Genomic DNA, 15,721 nt, shown 5'->3' on the forward strand with positions numbered 1-15,721 from the left:
GTAGGTATTTATTTCTTGTTTTTGATTGTACGGGTCCTTTGAAGTCCATATTAATTCGTTCAAAAGGTTTTGTTGCCTTTATGAGATTTCCTTTTGTCTTCATATACTGTGGTTTTATTTCAGAGCAAATTGCACAATTGGAGCAAATTTTCCTTACATCATCTACAGTATAGGGGAGATTTTTCATTCTGAGCCAGTGGTAGAAACGAGTTACACCAGGGTGACAAAGTTCATCATGGTATTTTGCCAAAGCTGAGTTCAATGTTGAACAACCAGCTGTAATACATATACGAGAGAGTGCATCAGCTGGTGCATTTTCTTTTCCAGGTCTGTTGAATTTCAGATAATTCTAGGCGCCACCTTTGTATCTTTTCATTTTTTATTTTTCTATTGTGTTGAGTGCCAAACATGAATGTGACTGATTTTTGGTCAGTGATCAAAGTGAATTGTTTTCGTAGTAAATAGTGTCTCCATTTTCTTATAGACTCCACAATGGCATAGGCTTCTTTCTCAACAGCTGAATGCCTGGTTTCACTTTGGGACAAAGTTCGTGAGAAAAAGGCTACTGGTCGAGAATTTTGTGTTAATGTTGCATCAACAAAGAGCAGTACCGCGGAAGCAATTTCATTTTTCAACAATTCCAAAGTTTCCATCTGATCTTGAGATAGAGGGAATTTCTGTATGTGGACAAGGGGGTGAATCTTTTGAGAAAAGTTTTTAATCCATCGGGAGTAATGAGCCAGTAATCCCATGAGTCGTTTCATTTCTTTAGCATTTCTTGGGGGTGGAAAGTTCATGAGTGGTGCAAGGCGTTCTGGGTCAGGTTTAATTTCTCCATGTTTTATCTCATACCCAAGGAACTTCAATGATTTTTTTGAAAATTTACATTTTTCTTCATTTATAGTCAAGCCATACAATTCAATTACTTGTTGAAATTTCTTAAGATTTCTGTCATGTTCTTCTTGATCTGAACCGCAAATGACAACATCATCCAAATAGGCAAAGCAGTCGTTCAAATTCTCTCTTTCTATAAGTCCGTTTATTGTACGTTGGAAGGCAGCTACTCCATTGGTTACTCCGAATGGTATTCGTTTGAACTGATAAAGTTTTCGGCCTACTTCAAAGGCAGTGTAATGTCGTTCATTCTCAAGAATCGGTATTTGATGGTAAGCTGACTTGAAATCTACAGTACTAAAAAAGTTGTACTTGGCAATTGTGTTTACAAGATCTTCGATCAATGGGAGAGGGTATGCGTCTAAATTTGTGAATTTATTAATAGTCTGTGAATAGTCTATAGTTAAGGAACTGGAATAACCAACCGGCTTTTTAAAAAGAATTATTTATTTCAACATACTAATACATCTAATACATGGTTATAAGCGATGTACGCTCTACGAGCTCTGGCAACAGACTGACTCGAAAAAGCAACTAAACTAATGGCTAGTAAATAACAATGCATAGCTACATCAGCATTATAAAGGGGGTTACCAAATGTAACTCCTCCCCCCCAAGTGTGAAGCTGCCCTCAGCTTCAAAAATAAAATAGTATTAAGTCCAAGTACAAAAATTAAGTATTAGTTACATGGCAATCTTGGATACATTTGTTGGGAATCGGTATTAACAATATCGTTATCCACGCCAGAATTACAATTATTTGAGTTAGAAATGGACAGTTTTTGCCAAATTATTTTAATAAAAATTAATATCAATAAAATTACAACCAAAATAAATAATATAGTAATTACAACAATATAGATGATTCTATTGTCTTGTAGAGGTAATTCATCAATAATATCAAGTTGTTGAAATTTTATGTTTGCAGTATGTACTTCATCAAAACTAAAATTAGAAATCTTCTTATTTTCTATAAGTTTAGTTGGCACAATAACTTCATTTTCCCAAAATATGTTTGGTCTGTAATATCCAATTAAAGTCTCTGAGTTATCAATTTTTAACAATTTAGTTTTTCTGTTTGGAAAGAGAGTAACATTTTTCTTCTTGGCAGAACTGTAAATTATACATGAACTTACATTAAATAATATAAAACTATCAATTATGTTAATATATTTCACTAAAGAAGACCCATCTTTTAAAACTAATTTATTACATCCATTTAAATCTCTATCATCTAACAATTGTTCAATACATAAATTTTCAATACGACTTATATTACTACAATAATAATTATCATTGATAAGTTCGCAAGTTCCAAAAAATAATTTATCATTACGGAGTACAAAAGAAGGATGTACAATTGTTGTTACAATTTCATTTTCTTGAATGACAGGATATGACAACAGGAAAAATGTTTCATAAATTGCCGACTGTAGCGGTACTTCAATGAAATAAGAAATGTGGTCTTTAAACATTGCACAATGGACTTTGCTGAGTTTCCATATTACACTGACATCGTTTGAAATGAAGCTAAAATTCGAATTTCGGTGCATGAGAAAAAGTTCATCGTGAGAAATAATAGTCGAGTGGAGTACATTCAATTTACAAAATTCTAAGCTTGTTACAATATCAGAAATTTTATTATTTAAAAGCAAGAGAGAGTCAAATAACAATGAGGATTGCTGATTAAGTTCGATTCTGTTTGATTCATTATACAATGAATTAAAGTAATTACTGATTTTTATATTATTTGATCGTATTGTTTTCATTTCATTGTTGAATTCCTCCATTAATTTATGATTAACAGCAAATTGTTTTTCTACATTATTACTAAGATGGTATTCGTTTGATTGCACAGTTTGTAAAATTTTATCATATCGTTCCTTATCGTTAGCGTCCATATTACCAGTGAGCCAAGAAAGTGCAGATCCTACACTATTAAAAAGGCCTCGTTTTTGTCTATAATTAATTGATTGGATTTGATTTAATTTACTCTTCGTATACTTTAAATTTAATTTCATGATGCTTAGGCGACTCTTATCAATATCCTTATTAGCTAAAAAATCAATAAATGTTTCTATATTACTTAATTCTAATCTTAAATAGCTAGTACTTATTTTATGAACATATGTGTATGTCGTGTTAACAATAAAGGAGTTCTGAATTTTAATGGGAGCAACACCGGAGGATTTGCTCAGATCAATCATTTCATAAGGTGCTGCTGGGGCCAGCAACAGGAGAAGTAGGATTGGTATCATCGTGTCCTGTAACACATAAGTTCTTTCGTTTCACCAGTTTTTTGGGGCGTTTCATTCTATTGGGGTGTACTTTAAATGGGCGTTTCTGAATTGCTCGAGGGTTCGTAGCTAGTTTATCGTCTTTACTGTAGTTTACTTTGAAGAATTTCGGTTTAGTTTTTTTGTTAAAAGTTGTTTTAATGTAAGGTTCTTTTTCAATTTCTACATCCTTTTCACGATTGACATTCAGTTGTTCAGTGCGTGTTTGTTTTTCGGATTCAATTTTATTCTTTATCAACTTGTGAACTAAGTTCATTCTTTCTAAATATTGGTGAGACTGTTGTTCTGTCACCAATCTTTCCGTAACTCTGTTAACAAAAGGATTGTTTGATATGCCATAAGTTATTTCCATGGGAGTCATTTTCAGAGTTGAGTTGAGCGTATTATTAAATGCTATAACTGCTAGTTTCATGTTTGTTTCTGTTGAATTGTTTTTATTCTCCAATTGAATTGCATTTAGGATTTCGATAAGCGTAGAATGAGCTCTTTCAATTAAGCCCTGAGAGTCTGGGTGTCCAGGAGTGACATAGTATGCTTCAACACCGTACAATCTCAAAAAGTCGCGTAAACCTGCATTGTCAAACTCACGGCCGTTGTCCATTTGTATAATTTTGGGTAGGGGAAAAGATGAAAAATAATCATTCAGGCGTTCTTGAATATCGATTTGGTTCAAACTTTTTAGGGGATGGACTGTTAATCGTTTGGAAAAACAATCAATCATTGTCAAAAACTTTATTTTATCGTATTGGAAACAGTCAATTTGTAGTTTTTCAAATGGTTTATCTGGAGTAGGAGTGACTTTATATGTGACTCTAACAGGTTGTCTATCATACTTTACTTTCAGGCATACAGCACACTTGTTAATGTAATCTGTTACGTCTCGTAGCATTGATGGCCAGTAATATCTTCTTCTTACCTGATTATACGTTTCATTGATACCTCTGTGGTACGTCTTTCCTTCATGGTGATTTGAAATTATCTGTTTTTGTTCATCAGTATCCACTATATCTAAATTCATTTTCTTATACCTTTTCAGTTTTATCGAATCGAACGTTTCTAATAACACATTTTTAAAATTGTTGAAAATTTTCTCGTACTCATCATACAAAACACCTTCTCGCGAACAGAAAACTCCATATACTGTTTTTGGTTTCAAAAACTCAATACATTTATTTTTCATGTCATCATAATCGTTAGCGTTCCTAAAATAAATGGTCAATCGTCTTTTACCAAAAATTTTTCTTAATTGAGGGGCTTGGTCACCTCTTTCAAGAATAAGTTGGTTATGCTCAATATTAAGCAACTTATCATCATCAGCTATAACTACCTGTTCATTTGAGCTTTCTTGCGAGTGTATCGTAGCTAAGCTGCGATTATCGTTCTCGGCTTCTTGTTCGTCATCATTATTATCATTACTCACGATATTCTCACGATCAATGTCATCATAAGCATTATTATTTACAAAGTTTCCTTGATTAGCATTATTTACTAAGTTATCATTACCAGTATTATCATTCCGCTCGCCTAATGTACCTATTCGTTGAAAAAAATCTTCGTAGGTACTACTATCTATCGAGGGTACGTCAGTGTTAGTATTGAACCTTATCAAATCGTCTATACTTATATCATCATATTCGTGGGGGTCATCACTAGTATTCTCCAAACCTTGAAAATCATTCACAAAACCTCGAAAACCATCCTCGAAACCTCGAAAACCATTCTCTTCATTTTCCATCATAGTGACGTCATAAGGACGGGACAAAGCATCCGCTACAAAGTTGGTTTTCCCTTTTATGTAGGTAATGTCAAAATCGAATTCTTCTAACAAAAGTTTCCATCTTATCAATTTGGAATTTGGCTCTTTAATACTATGAAGCCATTGGAGAGGTTTGTGATCAGTCTGAATTAAAAACTTACGTCCATATAAGTAGGGCCTAAAATATTTACAACACCACACAATAGCCAATAGTTCTTTTTCTATGGTTGAAAGATTGATCTCATTTTTGTTCAATGTCCTTGAAGCATAGGCAACAGGTAGATCTTTACCATTGAAAATCTGTGAAAGCACTCCTCCAATAGCAAAATTGCTAGCGTCAGTAGTAACTATGAATTGTTTAGAAAAATCGGGTAACTGCAATATTGGACTGTTTTGTAGCATTGTTTTCAGTTTTTCAAATGCATTAACGTACTCCTTATTAGAAATGTCAACCTTGACATCTTTTTTCAAAGCTTGAGTCAGAGGCTTAGCGATTTTTGCATAGTTTTTGATCATTTTTCTGTAGTAACCAGTTAATCCTAAAATTGTTTTATTTGTTTTTCGGTTTTGGGAATCGGGAAGTCTTTGATTGCTTTCAATTTGGCGGGATTTGGTTGAATTCCTTCTTCTGAGATTACATGTCCTAGGTACAACAATTCTCTTTTGAAAAATTCAGTTTTATCGAGCTGTATTTTAAGATTGTGTTCTTTCAATTTTTTGAAAACGGATCTCAAATGTTTCAAATGCTCCTCTAAATTGTCAGAGAATACAATTATGTCGTCCATATACACTAAAACATTCGGCATTCTAGCAAATAGTATGTTCATATTACGCTGAAAAAATGGGGGTGCATTTTTCAATCCAAAGGGAAGCCTTAGAAATTCGAAGTGGCCGTCTTCTGTTGAAAAAGCTGTTTTTGGGACAGACTCTGGGTCCATTTCAATCTGATGGAAACCAGAATATAAATCTATCGTCGAGAAATACGTAGCTCGTCCTATTTTTCCAAATAGATCTTCAATATTTGGTAGAGGATATTTGTCAGCTATAGTTTTTTCATTGAGTTTTCTGTAATCGATTACCATTCTAATTTTCTTTTGACCAGAAGCATCCATTTTCTTGGGAACTACCCATATTGGAGAGTTGTATGGGGAGTTTGAGGGTTGAATTATTTTGTTCTTTAGCAACTTTTCTATCTCAATTTGAACGTCTTTCTTGAAAATTTGAGGGTACCTATAATTTCTTGTGTATACAGGATTGTCATCAACTGTGTTGATTTTGTGTTTGAGTAAGTTCGTCGACCCTAGAGGGATATTTTCAAGTTTGATTATTTCGGGAAATTTAATTACTAAATCAAATATCTCCCTTTTCTCTTCATCATTCATATGATCTGTACGCAAAGTTTCAAAAATCAAATTCTTCACTAATGCAAAATGTTCGGGACTCTCGGTCACTGATTCATTAGTTGGCTCATAAATAGTTTCTATCTCATCTATTTCCATGGGTTCAGGACTGATGGTCATGAGTTCATGAGAAAACGCTAGACATGTACATTCATCATTAACTATATCTACTATACCTTCTTCAATACTAAATTTATCATTTGTTACAGGTTTAAGCAATCCTCGTCCTACATTGGGAATAGACCTAACTGGGACAGTTATCACATTAAAACCTGGTTTCAATTCAATTTCGTTACTACTAGAATTCATTACAAATAATAATTTTTTCGATCCATTATCATAATCTAACGTCTTATCCTTGAAATTAACATTGGCATTGAGTACACTTAGAGTTTCATGTCCTAATAAAATGTCATACTTCTTAGAAAATTCAAATAAATACATCTTAATTCTAGCACACATTGGAAACACTTGTGACGAGTTCATAAAAATATACTCATCTCCTTTTCTTTCACCAGCAGGTGTCTTCACGATAAATTCTTCCTTAAATCTAGTCACATCAGGTGGTACAATAGCGGGATTTATATAGTTCTTCACTGATCCAGTGTCAACAAGCCATTTTAGATTAGAATCATCGACAAAGTACGGGAGGGATTTGTTGATAATCTTCAACTCGAACTGATTGGCGGGTCCCCCGAAGGAGCTGGGCCTAATCCTAAAAAACGGTCTGCCAATTCGTTTACAGCTGAAGTGAGAGAATCGATTTGAGTTTGCATAGATTGAACGAAACTAGTTTCATCAAGTGGAGTGACATTTACGTTAGATTCGTCAATGCAATTTCCTTCCATATAATGAACATCGTGGAACGAATTGTTCCGTGCAGAGTTGTTACTACGATTGGTTGAAACAGTACGCATTGAGACAGTATTTTGAGAATTCCAATTCGAGACTGTCGAACGTTTTGTGCACCGCCTTGGAAATTACGAAAGTTACTGTTGAAGGATTTTGGTTGGACAGTTTGAAATTGAGACTGCTGAAATCTTGCGTTAAATGGTACTAGATTCTGTTGAGGCTGTTGAGATTGGATTTGTGGAGGTTGTTGGAATTGGTTGTGTTGAAACCTATATTGGTTAAAAGGAGCAAAAGTTTGCTTGAAGGGTTGTTGGAAACTTCGAGGTGAATACTGCCTGAATTGGGGAAACACTGATCGCGGTTGAAAGAAGTTACGCTGCCGAAATCGAGGATTGATAACTGCATTATCAGACACAGATTCCGTAAGTTTCAATTGATTTAGCACAATACTGCAATCACTGCGAAGGGTGTCGCGGGCTTCGTCCAAGTTCTTAAGCTTGTAGACTTGGAGATGAGCTCCGAGTGTTGGATGAACACCGTGAATAAGTGTCCTTACAAGTGTCATGTCAAGTTGTTCAAGAAGGTTTTTGAGTAAGTCGCCGGATACACCGTCTAATTTGTAGCGAGTAACTACCCTGGTTCGTTTTTCGTTTAGTCTGTCAAGAAAGTCAAGGGGATGTTCATGTTGAAAAGTTTTCATGATAGCAATCTCTGCTATGAGGTCTGGAACAGTACGTTTATCGGAAAAGTGTTTCTTTATGAGTTGAATAAGTTCGATTACATTGGAGCACTCACTATTTTGAACTACGCTATCAGCTGTGCCTTCTAAGTTGTGAAGTGCAGCGGTATACAAAAGCCAGTGGTTCTGGTCACGTTGAGTTTTTTCGATAGCATCATTACAGTAAAGTCTGAAAAGTTCTTCAATGGATCTGAGAAATTTGGGAATTTTATCAGGTGTCCCATCGAACTTGGGAATAAAGTCCAACAGATGTTTGGGGATAGTTGCCATAGTGGAAGAGTCTAATTTGGAGGGCTTGATGAGTTGATTTGAAGCAGAAGAAAGTGAAGCTGAGGTAGAAGAATTCATTCGTTACTTACAGTAGCAGCAATGGTAAGAACTGGATTTACTTCCGGTTGTTGGATGAAAGCGTTCCGGAAGGAGTCTGCCAGTGTGGTTGCCAAGATGAAAGGAGTCCGGTGGCGTGGTTATCCCGTGTAGAAGTTCCGTTGAAGTTGAAGGTTCACCTCACTTAGTCCTCCGATAGGTTCCTTTTCAAAGTCGAAATAAGCGATCGCGACACGAATCGGAAAACTAATATTGTCAAACGAACAACATCGGAAAACTGCGCGAGGGTGGTTCGGGCGCCAGTTAAGGAACTGGAATAACCAACCGGCTTTTTAAAAAGAATTATTTATTTCAACATACTAATACATCTAATACATGGTTATAAGCGATGTACGCTCTACGAGCTCTGGCAACAGACTGACTCGAAAAAGCAACTAAACTAATGGCTAGTAAATAACAATGCATAGCTACATCAGCATTATAAAGGGGGTTACCATTGAATGCTAAACTTATTGTAGAGTGATTCATCAAAAAATCGTGACCAAGTATCACATTGCAACAGCATTCTTTTAATACCAAGAGTTTAATATTGTTGTATTCATTTCCTTTGTACACAATATTGCTATAAACACATGCTTTTGTAGCGGTGTTATGTTGAACAGATGCAAATCTTATAAAACAAGAATCTGATGCAGTTTTAAATTTATTTGTTTTTGCAAATTTTTCATCAATAAAACTGGCAACACTTCCGGTATCAATAAGAGTTGGTGTATTTATTCCATTCACCGAAACAATAATTGTAGCTTTAGAAAGATTACTGGCTATACCAGCTGCAGTAATAGTTGACGTAGTTAGTTTTTCTTTGAGCGTTTTACTTTTACACACATGGGAAAAGTGTCCAATTCGGGAACATTTATGACAAGTCTTTCCTATTGCAGGACATTCTTGAAAATTTGAGTGTTTTTTATATCCGCAACGTTGGCATTGAACGGATTTCTCTACAATTGCCTGTCGATTTTGGGTTACAGCATTAACATCTGAGAAAGATTCACTCAAGCTTATGTTTTTATTTTCTTCAACAGAGTTTGTATAACAAGTACTTTTAAAGGAGTCGGCATATGTTTTTGCGGATTCAAGAACACGTGCTTGGGAAACGGAAAGGAGACTCAAATCTCCTTGTTGAAAAAGTTTCTCTTTAATTTCAATAGAACATAACCCTGAAACAAGAGCATCTCTAATATGCTCGTTTTTGTTTTCTTCGGCTGACACTCTAGTGAAGTTACATGATAAGCTTAATCTTTTTAGTTCAGAATAGTAGTGATCAATGGACTCACCTATTTGTTGTTTTGCATTAGCAAGGCAGTAACGTGCATAAATTTCGTTCTTCGGTTTAACGAACATATCTTCCAACATGGATATAGTTTCTTCATATGAAGTATAGCTTTCCACAATTTCGTATAAAGCAGGTGATAAGAAGTTTACCAATATTTTCATTTTGTCTTTGGTTGTCGTTCCTTCTAAGAAATTTTTGAACGTCTTTTTCCAATGTTTCCACTCTCTCTCTGCCGTAGGCGAATCTGGGTCGATAGATAATTCCTGTGGCTTGAGAAACTTGTCAATATGTGATTCTATCTTATCTTCTTCGTAGTTACGGTTTTCAATCGTTTTTGTCTTTTTCTTTGTCGGCATTTTTATTTGATTAAATTGAAATAAGTAAACTCTTCATTTGTAGAGCTTTAATCAAATAAAATTGAACATGACTTTCTACTAGTAACAGATCAACAACATTTGATATTTATGAATGAATCAATGACAACGAAAACATATGGTTTATCATATCACCCTATTAACTGACATGAGACTCATTTCTGGAAAAATTGCAGGAACTCCGTAATATTCTTGAGAAAAATATATTTTGTTGAATTTCTATCACGATTATCTCAAAAATGACTTGACCGATTTTTTCAAATTCATACCCTCTGTAGTTATTTATCACCTAGGACAGCTATTTTGACGATTAAAAAAGAAAACATCAAATTTCACAATATTCATTCAAAGGAAAATGTATTCTTAAAGCAATAAATACAATAGTATGATCGTAGTTTTAAATATGTAGCCGCCAATTGTCATTATGTTATTCTTCTAAATTATTCTCGTTTAAGAATGAGGCTTGCAGTTCATTGAGCAAGGAAAGTTGTGTGAGTGTACCACACCAGATTTTTTGTGTTTTACTATCTGGAGGCTCGTTACATTTTAATGATATGCTTCTTGAAATAATTAAGAATACATAGGTTCAACTGCATATTGCTCTTCACAATTTTCTTAATCAATTTACAATCTAAAGTGATAACATGTGATTTGTTTTGCAGTTTTCACGAGGTGGATTTCAGCTACGATCGTCCCTATCTGCTGACTGCTATCAAGGAGTCGCAAGCAGCGCTGCGCTGTCTAGTCCAGAACCACCTCACAGACAAATCGCTGTCGCGCATCGACCTAGTCTACAACTTCTTCCTCAATCCGGCCTTTTTCGACGCCATCTTCAAACGCCACTCGGACTTTTCGCCGCTGCTGGCCAGGTTTGTCACTGATCTCAATCGGTCACTGGATGAGGGTGGCATGTAAACTATGCTGATAGTTCACAGTCTAAGATACTCTATAGTGGAGGTCCACTGGCAGTGAAGAAAGATAGGAGAAAAACGTTGACGAACCTCTGTTTTGTCAATGCCTTCTATAGCCGATAACATAAACAGGTTTATCGATGTAATATTAACTGTTCATTCTCGTTTAAAATGATCAATTATATTTTATTAAGCAATAAATTATATTTTTTAATAATTTCATAATGAATTTACATAATCAAGATGAAATATTTTGATAATTATTAATCCTACATTTTTTAAAGACGATCTGGCAACAGAGCAAAGCGAGAAAGAGATCGCGCTATCCGCTTTGTTAAATGAACGACAAGGATAGCAATACCATTGTTAATCAAACACTGCCATTATAACGTGGACCTCACTATAGTGTGATTCACTTGAAACTGTCAGCTCAGGCTAATTGGGGAGCATTGATTGCTGCTCATAAGAAATGCTGACATGAAGTGAATTAGATCGTATGGTATGAGATGTTGTTGTACTTCTCCATAATTGGAAGAATAAGGCCCGGTTGCACAAAACCCGGTTAAATTCTAATTGTGATTAATTTCAGGAGAACCAATCACAGAAGACTTGTTTTATAAGTCGGCTACTCTGATTGGTTCTCGTGGAATTAATCACGGTTGAAATTTAACCGGCACAAAGACGTTGATGTTGTCAATACCACTATATTTGTTTAAAACTTAATGTAAATTACAGAACCAGGTTTTATGGCAACACCTGCCACATCTGATGTTGAATGTTATTGATAAAGGAACAGGAAATTCAATTTTAGTCTATGTACTGGGGTTGGAAAAGGAAAGTGAAATGAAAGATGTTAGTGGGAAATGATGGATGAATGTTGGAATAAAATTATGTTAATATTTTGTAAATGGAAATTGATAGATACAATGTAGTATGATTTTGAATATACATTTATAATTATGAAATAAACATCACATGACCCTAGTTTTTATAATTGTATAATTATTCTATGTTTTTTATAATTAAGTCAAATTTTTCAAAGTCATGAAGTAAGATACCAGTAAGCTACCAACCAAATTTGATGTATATATATTTTTAAGGTGGCTAGAATTCTATTTACAGTGTAATTTTTCATTTACAAAAAATTAACATAATTTTATTTCATCACTCATCCATAAATTCCCACTAACATATTTCATTCTACTTTCCTTTTCCAACCCCAGTAGTTTACATATCCTAAAATTGATTTTCCTGTTCCTTTATCAATAACATTCAACATCAGATGTGGCAGGTGTTGCCATGAAACCTGGTTCTGTAATTTGAATAAATTTTTGAACAAATATAGTCGTATTAACAACATCGACGTCTTATTCTTTCAATTAAGAAGTGAATTTCACTCTAAGTTGCTAGCAACCTAGTCTCTGTTGGATGAATAGTCACTTGTATTATAATCATCTGTTCTAAAGAGTGTTCTCAAAAATCCACAACTCTAGTACCACCACGGTGTTCCAAAACCCTAAAAGAACAAATCAAGCAGATTTTAATGCTTTACAAAAAGTAGTTATTGAAGAAAAATTACAATTTCTCTATTAATATTGTATGTACTTCTTTTTTAAAGAAAGATCATGTATCTGTTGGTTATTATTCAAAACATATTAATATCCTCTCCCACTACCATCCTTTTGATTACATTCCATTAAATTATAAAACAAACATCTCAATCAATCAAATTTCATTTATTCAAGTAGTTGCATATAAAAGACAAGCTTCACAACATTGAATCGTCACAATCAATAAAAAACACAGAAAAATACAATAGTGCAAAGAGGAGACGTCAAAGAAAAACACTGTCTTAAGGAAGAAATCGATTAATTTCAGTTGATTTAAAGGAAATTTTTATTCTGTAATAATTCTATGACATGTAATTTTCTTCCCTCAAGACATCCACACATTCATCCACTGTGTATGGCGCTCTTTTTAACAGAACCTTCCTTATCCTTCCGGTCATCTTTGAAAAGTTGGAAAAATCTTTAAAGTTATGGGGGAGTCTATTTATAATTTTTATTGCGTAATAGTGTGGGCCTTTCTCCAGAAGGGTTAGTCTATGTGCCGGGTAACCGAGGATTGAGCCACCACTCCTCGTATTGTAGGAATGATCAAGTAAAACTAATCAAGTTAAACTAAAACTGATCAAGTTCAATAATTAATCAAACTATTATCAATTCTGCAGCGTCTCAACTGAGTTTTCTTAACGCGAACTCTGTTTTCTCCCCAGCCAATAACATTTTTAAACCCGATTACATGCTCGCTGGTGACTTTTTGGTATCATGTGACCCTTATTAGTACTAAATAAACTGCATAATTATTTGATGAATTAACATTTTTTAATAAAATGTGTAACAATATTCAAATTAAAGCACATACATTTTCGTACTTTTTGTTTATTGTACAATTTTAATGACAAAACAAACTTTCAATTTATACACATCATTCTGTCACCATTTACAACTCTTCCCACCTCCATTTTCCACCCAAAAACAGCTGTCACCATTTCACTCTGACGTCCTCAACCTAAGCAATATTACCAACATTCCTATATATCATTTTATACTGTATATAAAATTATAAAAATATTAATTGTTTCATTGTTATTTAGTGAAAAAATTATAATTAATGTAACACTTCAAATGGTTATTCAACAAAAATTTACCAAAATTATAAATCTAGTGAGTAGTGAGTTGTAATTGCCTTAGTTGTTCTTTTACTCCACAAAATACACCGTGTCCCACGAAGAGGTTTACACGTTTCATTTCATATTACTTGCCCATTCATACACCGAACTTTTTTTTAATTTTACACAGTTTACAAAGTACGTTCTGAAAATATTCTGGGGAAATTTCAACTCCCTAAACTTCGTAGAAACAAAATGGCGGCATATTGAAAAACGATACTTTAAGAACATTAAAAAGGTGTTTTTGGTTTCATAAAATATTTTTATTGTTGCGCTTTAGGGCAATATGACTTTTAAATGAAAAAAACCAGAACATAGCCTAATCAAAAACCTTGTCCAAAATTATTCAAATAGAAATCCAACCACAGCCACTCAATGATAACAGCGCTCAAGAAATGATGATGATGATGATTATTATTATTATTCCTCTTTTAAGCACGCTCTTGCGGATATATTTTCAAAGAAGGGGCACTTTTATGCAACCTTCCTTCCATCTTTATAACACTGTTTGACTATTTTATGAACTTACACACAATACGTGCAGTGTCAAGGGGGACAGATTTTTGCATTCTTTTCAGTACCTCGTCTACCAAGTCAATACTTCGACAAATTTCCACAACCGACTTGAGTATCAGGCCATTGACTGTTATTACAATTGGAAGTACTCTCACTGTATTCAGCCCATACATTTCCTTCAGCTTGAATTAATTATTATTATTGTCATTTCTTACGTGAAGCCACAAATCTGAGCAGTAAGCTCCTACAAAGAAACTCCACGCTATCTGGAGAAGCTCCTCTTCTACTGATCATTTTAGTTCCTCATCATTATTGAAGCTATGGGTATAAACTTTTTCCTTCAAGTAACCCCATAAAAAGAAGTCACAAAAAGTTAAATCTGGTGATCGGAGTGACCAATCTAAAAAATCACTTTCACGGCCAATCCAATGGCCAGGAAGTTTGTCTTTTACTAATTGCTTAACATGATTTGCGAAATGAGGTGGAGCACCATCTTGGTGGAAGATTGCTTGATCCATTTCTGGTATCATCAAATTATTATTATTATTATTATTAGCGTATGGCTTTGAATGGTGGGGAGACCCAAGGGTAGTTCCACCTCGCCGTATATAGTCCAAAGCTCCCTAATGGGAAACCGGACACTAAGGTGATAGTGAGCACAATACTTTAAATTTACACTTTTCACTTTGTATCATCAACGTAGTAAAAAAATAAGATAATAACTCATGAAAGTATAGTTTTTATAGGAAGCGAATTGGTAAAATTTTCAATATTCCTCTTTTTTGTTTCTACGAATGTTAGGGAGCTGAAATTTTCCCAGAATATTTTCAGAACCTACTTTGTAAACTGTGTAACATTTAAAAAAAATTGGTACATGGATGGACACGTTATAATCAAATGTGTAAACCTCTTCATGGGCCACGGTGTATACTGCTAGATATTATATTCCAAGAATGGAGAAAGTAAACAATTAACATAGTCATTAACGCATAAAGTTTTGTGGTTTCATTCATCCAGGCACAAGCTTGAAGCTGATGTGGGCATCACCTCCAGCAAAAAAATATACGTTTTCCTACAGATACCTTGAAAAGTGACAATTTCTGCACTGATTGCAGGCCGCAAAGAATCACTTTTCCGCAATAGTGCGCAAAGTGAGTACTTCGCGTACTCCAGATTTGCAGCATGACAACGCAAAATAGTTAGTAGGTTATATGGAGCACCAGTGCAGCAAAATCGAAATTAAGTTGGTAATACTCATGGTGAGGCCCACGTTATAATGGCAGTGGAGAACAGCATTTCGCCTTGCCATTATGTGCCTTGATTATAGTCATTTCAACGCTTACATAAGATAAACCCCCTTCAAGCAGTCAGGTAAATTTTCAATTGAATTACTAATCATTATAATTCAATTTTAAATAAATTAAGGTTTTTATTAATAATAAAATAACACAGAAAAACATTTGATGGATTTCAGGGAATTTTACCCATAATCACCCACTTTTCATATTCAATGGTAACTGTAGGAAAAATTTAATGTGAAATACGTGCGCAAAGTTCGTTTGCTGCACTCAAGAAACCATCATTCCGCACT

At 34.3% G+C, this 15,721-nt stretch overlaps 1 protein-coding gene across 3 annotated transcripts in view; it reads left to right on the plus strand.

Moving 5' to 3' along the window:
• Positions 1–14,679, plus strand: part of LOC111059985 (tumor necrosis factor alpha-induced protein 8-like protein) — a 34,596-nt gene extending 19,917 nt beyond the window's left edge. For all 3 annotated transcript variants that reach the window (XM_039435388.1, XM_039435390.1, XM_039435391.1), the window contains one exon: positions 10,635–14,679. In XM_039435388.1, the coding sequence (XP_039291322.1) occupies positions 10,635–10,887 (253 nt within the window). In that variant the 3' untranslated portion in view covers positions 10,888–14,679. The remainder of the gene's footprint in view (positions 1–10,634) is intronic.
• The last annotated feature ends 1,042 nt before the right edge of the window (positions 14,680–15,721 follow it).

The sequence above is a fragment of the Nilaparvata lugens genome, chromosome 9 (assembly GCF_014356525.2).
Source record: "Nilaparvata lugens isolate BPH chromosome 9, ASM1435652v1, whole genome shotgun sequence".
Taxonomy (NCBI): domain Eukaryota; kingdom Metazoa; phylum Arthropoda; class Insecta; order Hemiptera; family Delphacidae; genus Nilaparvata; species Nilaparvata lugens.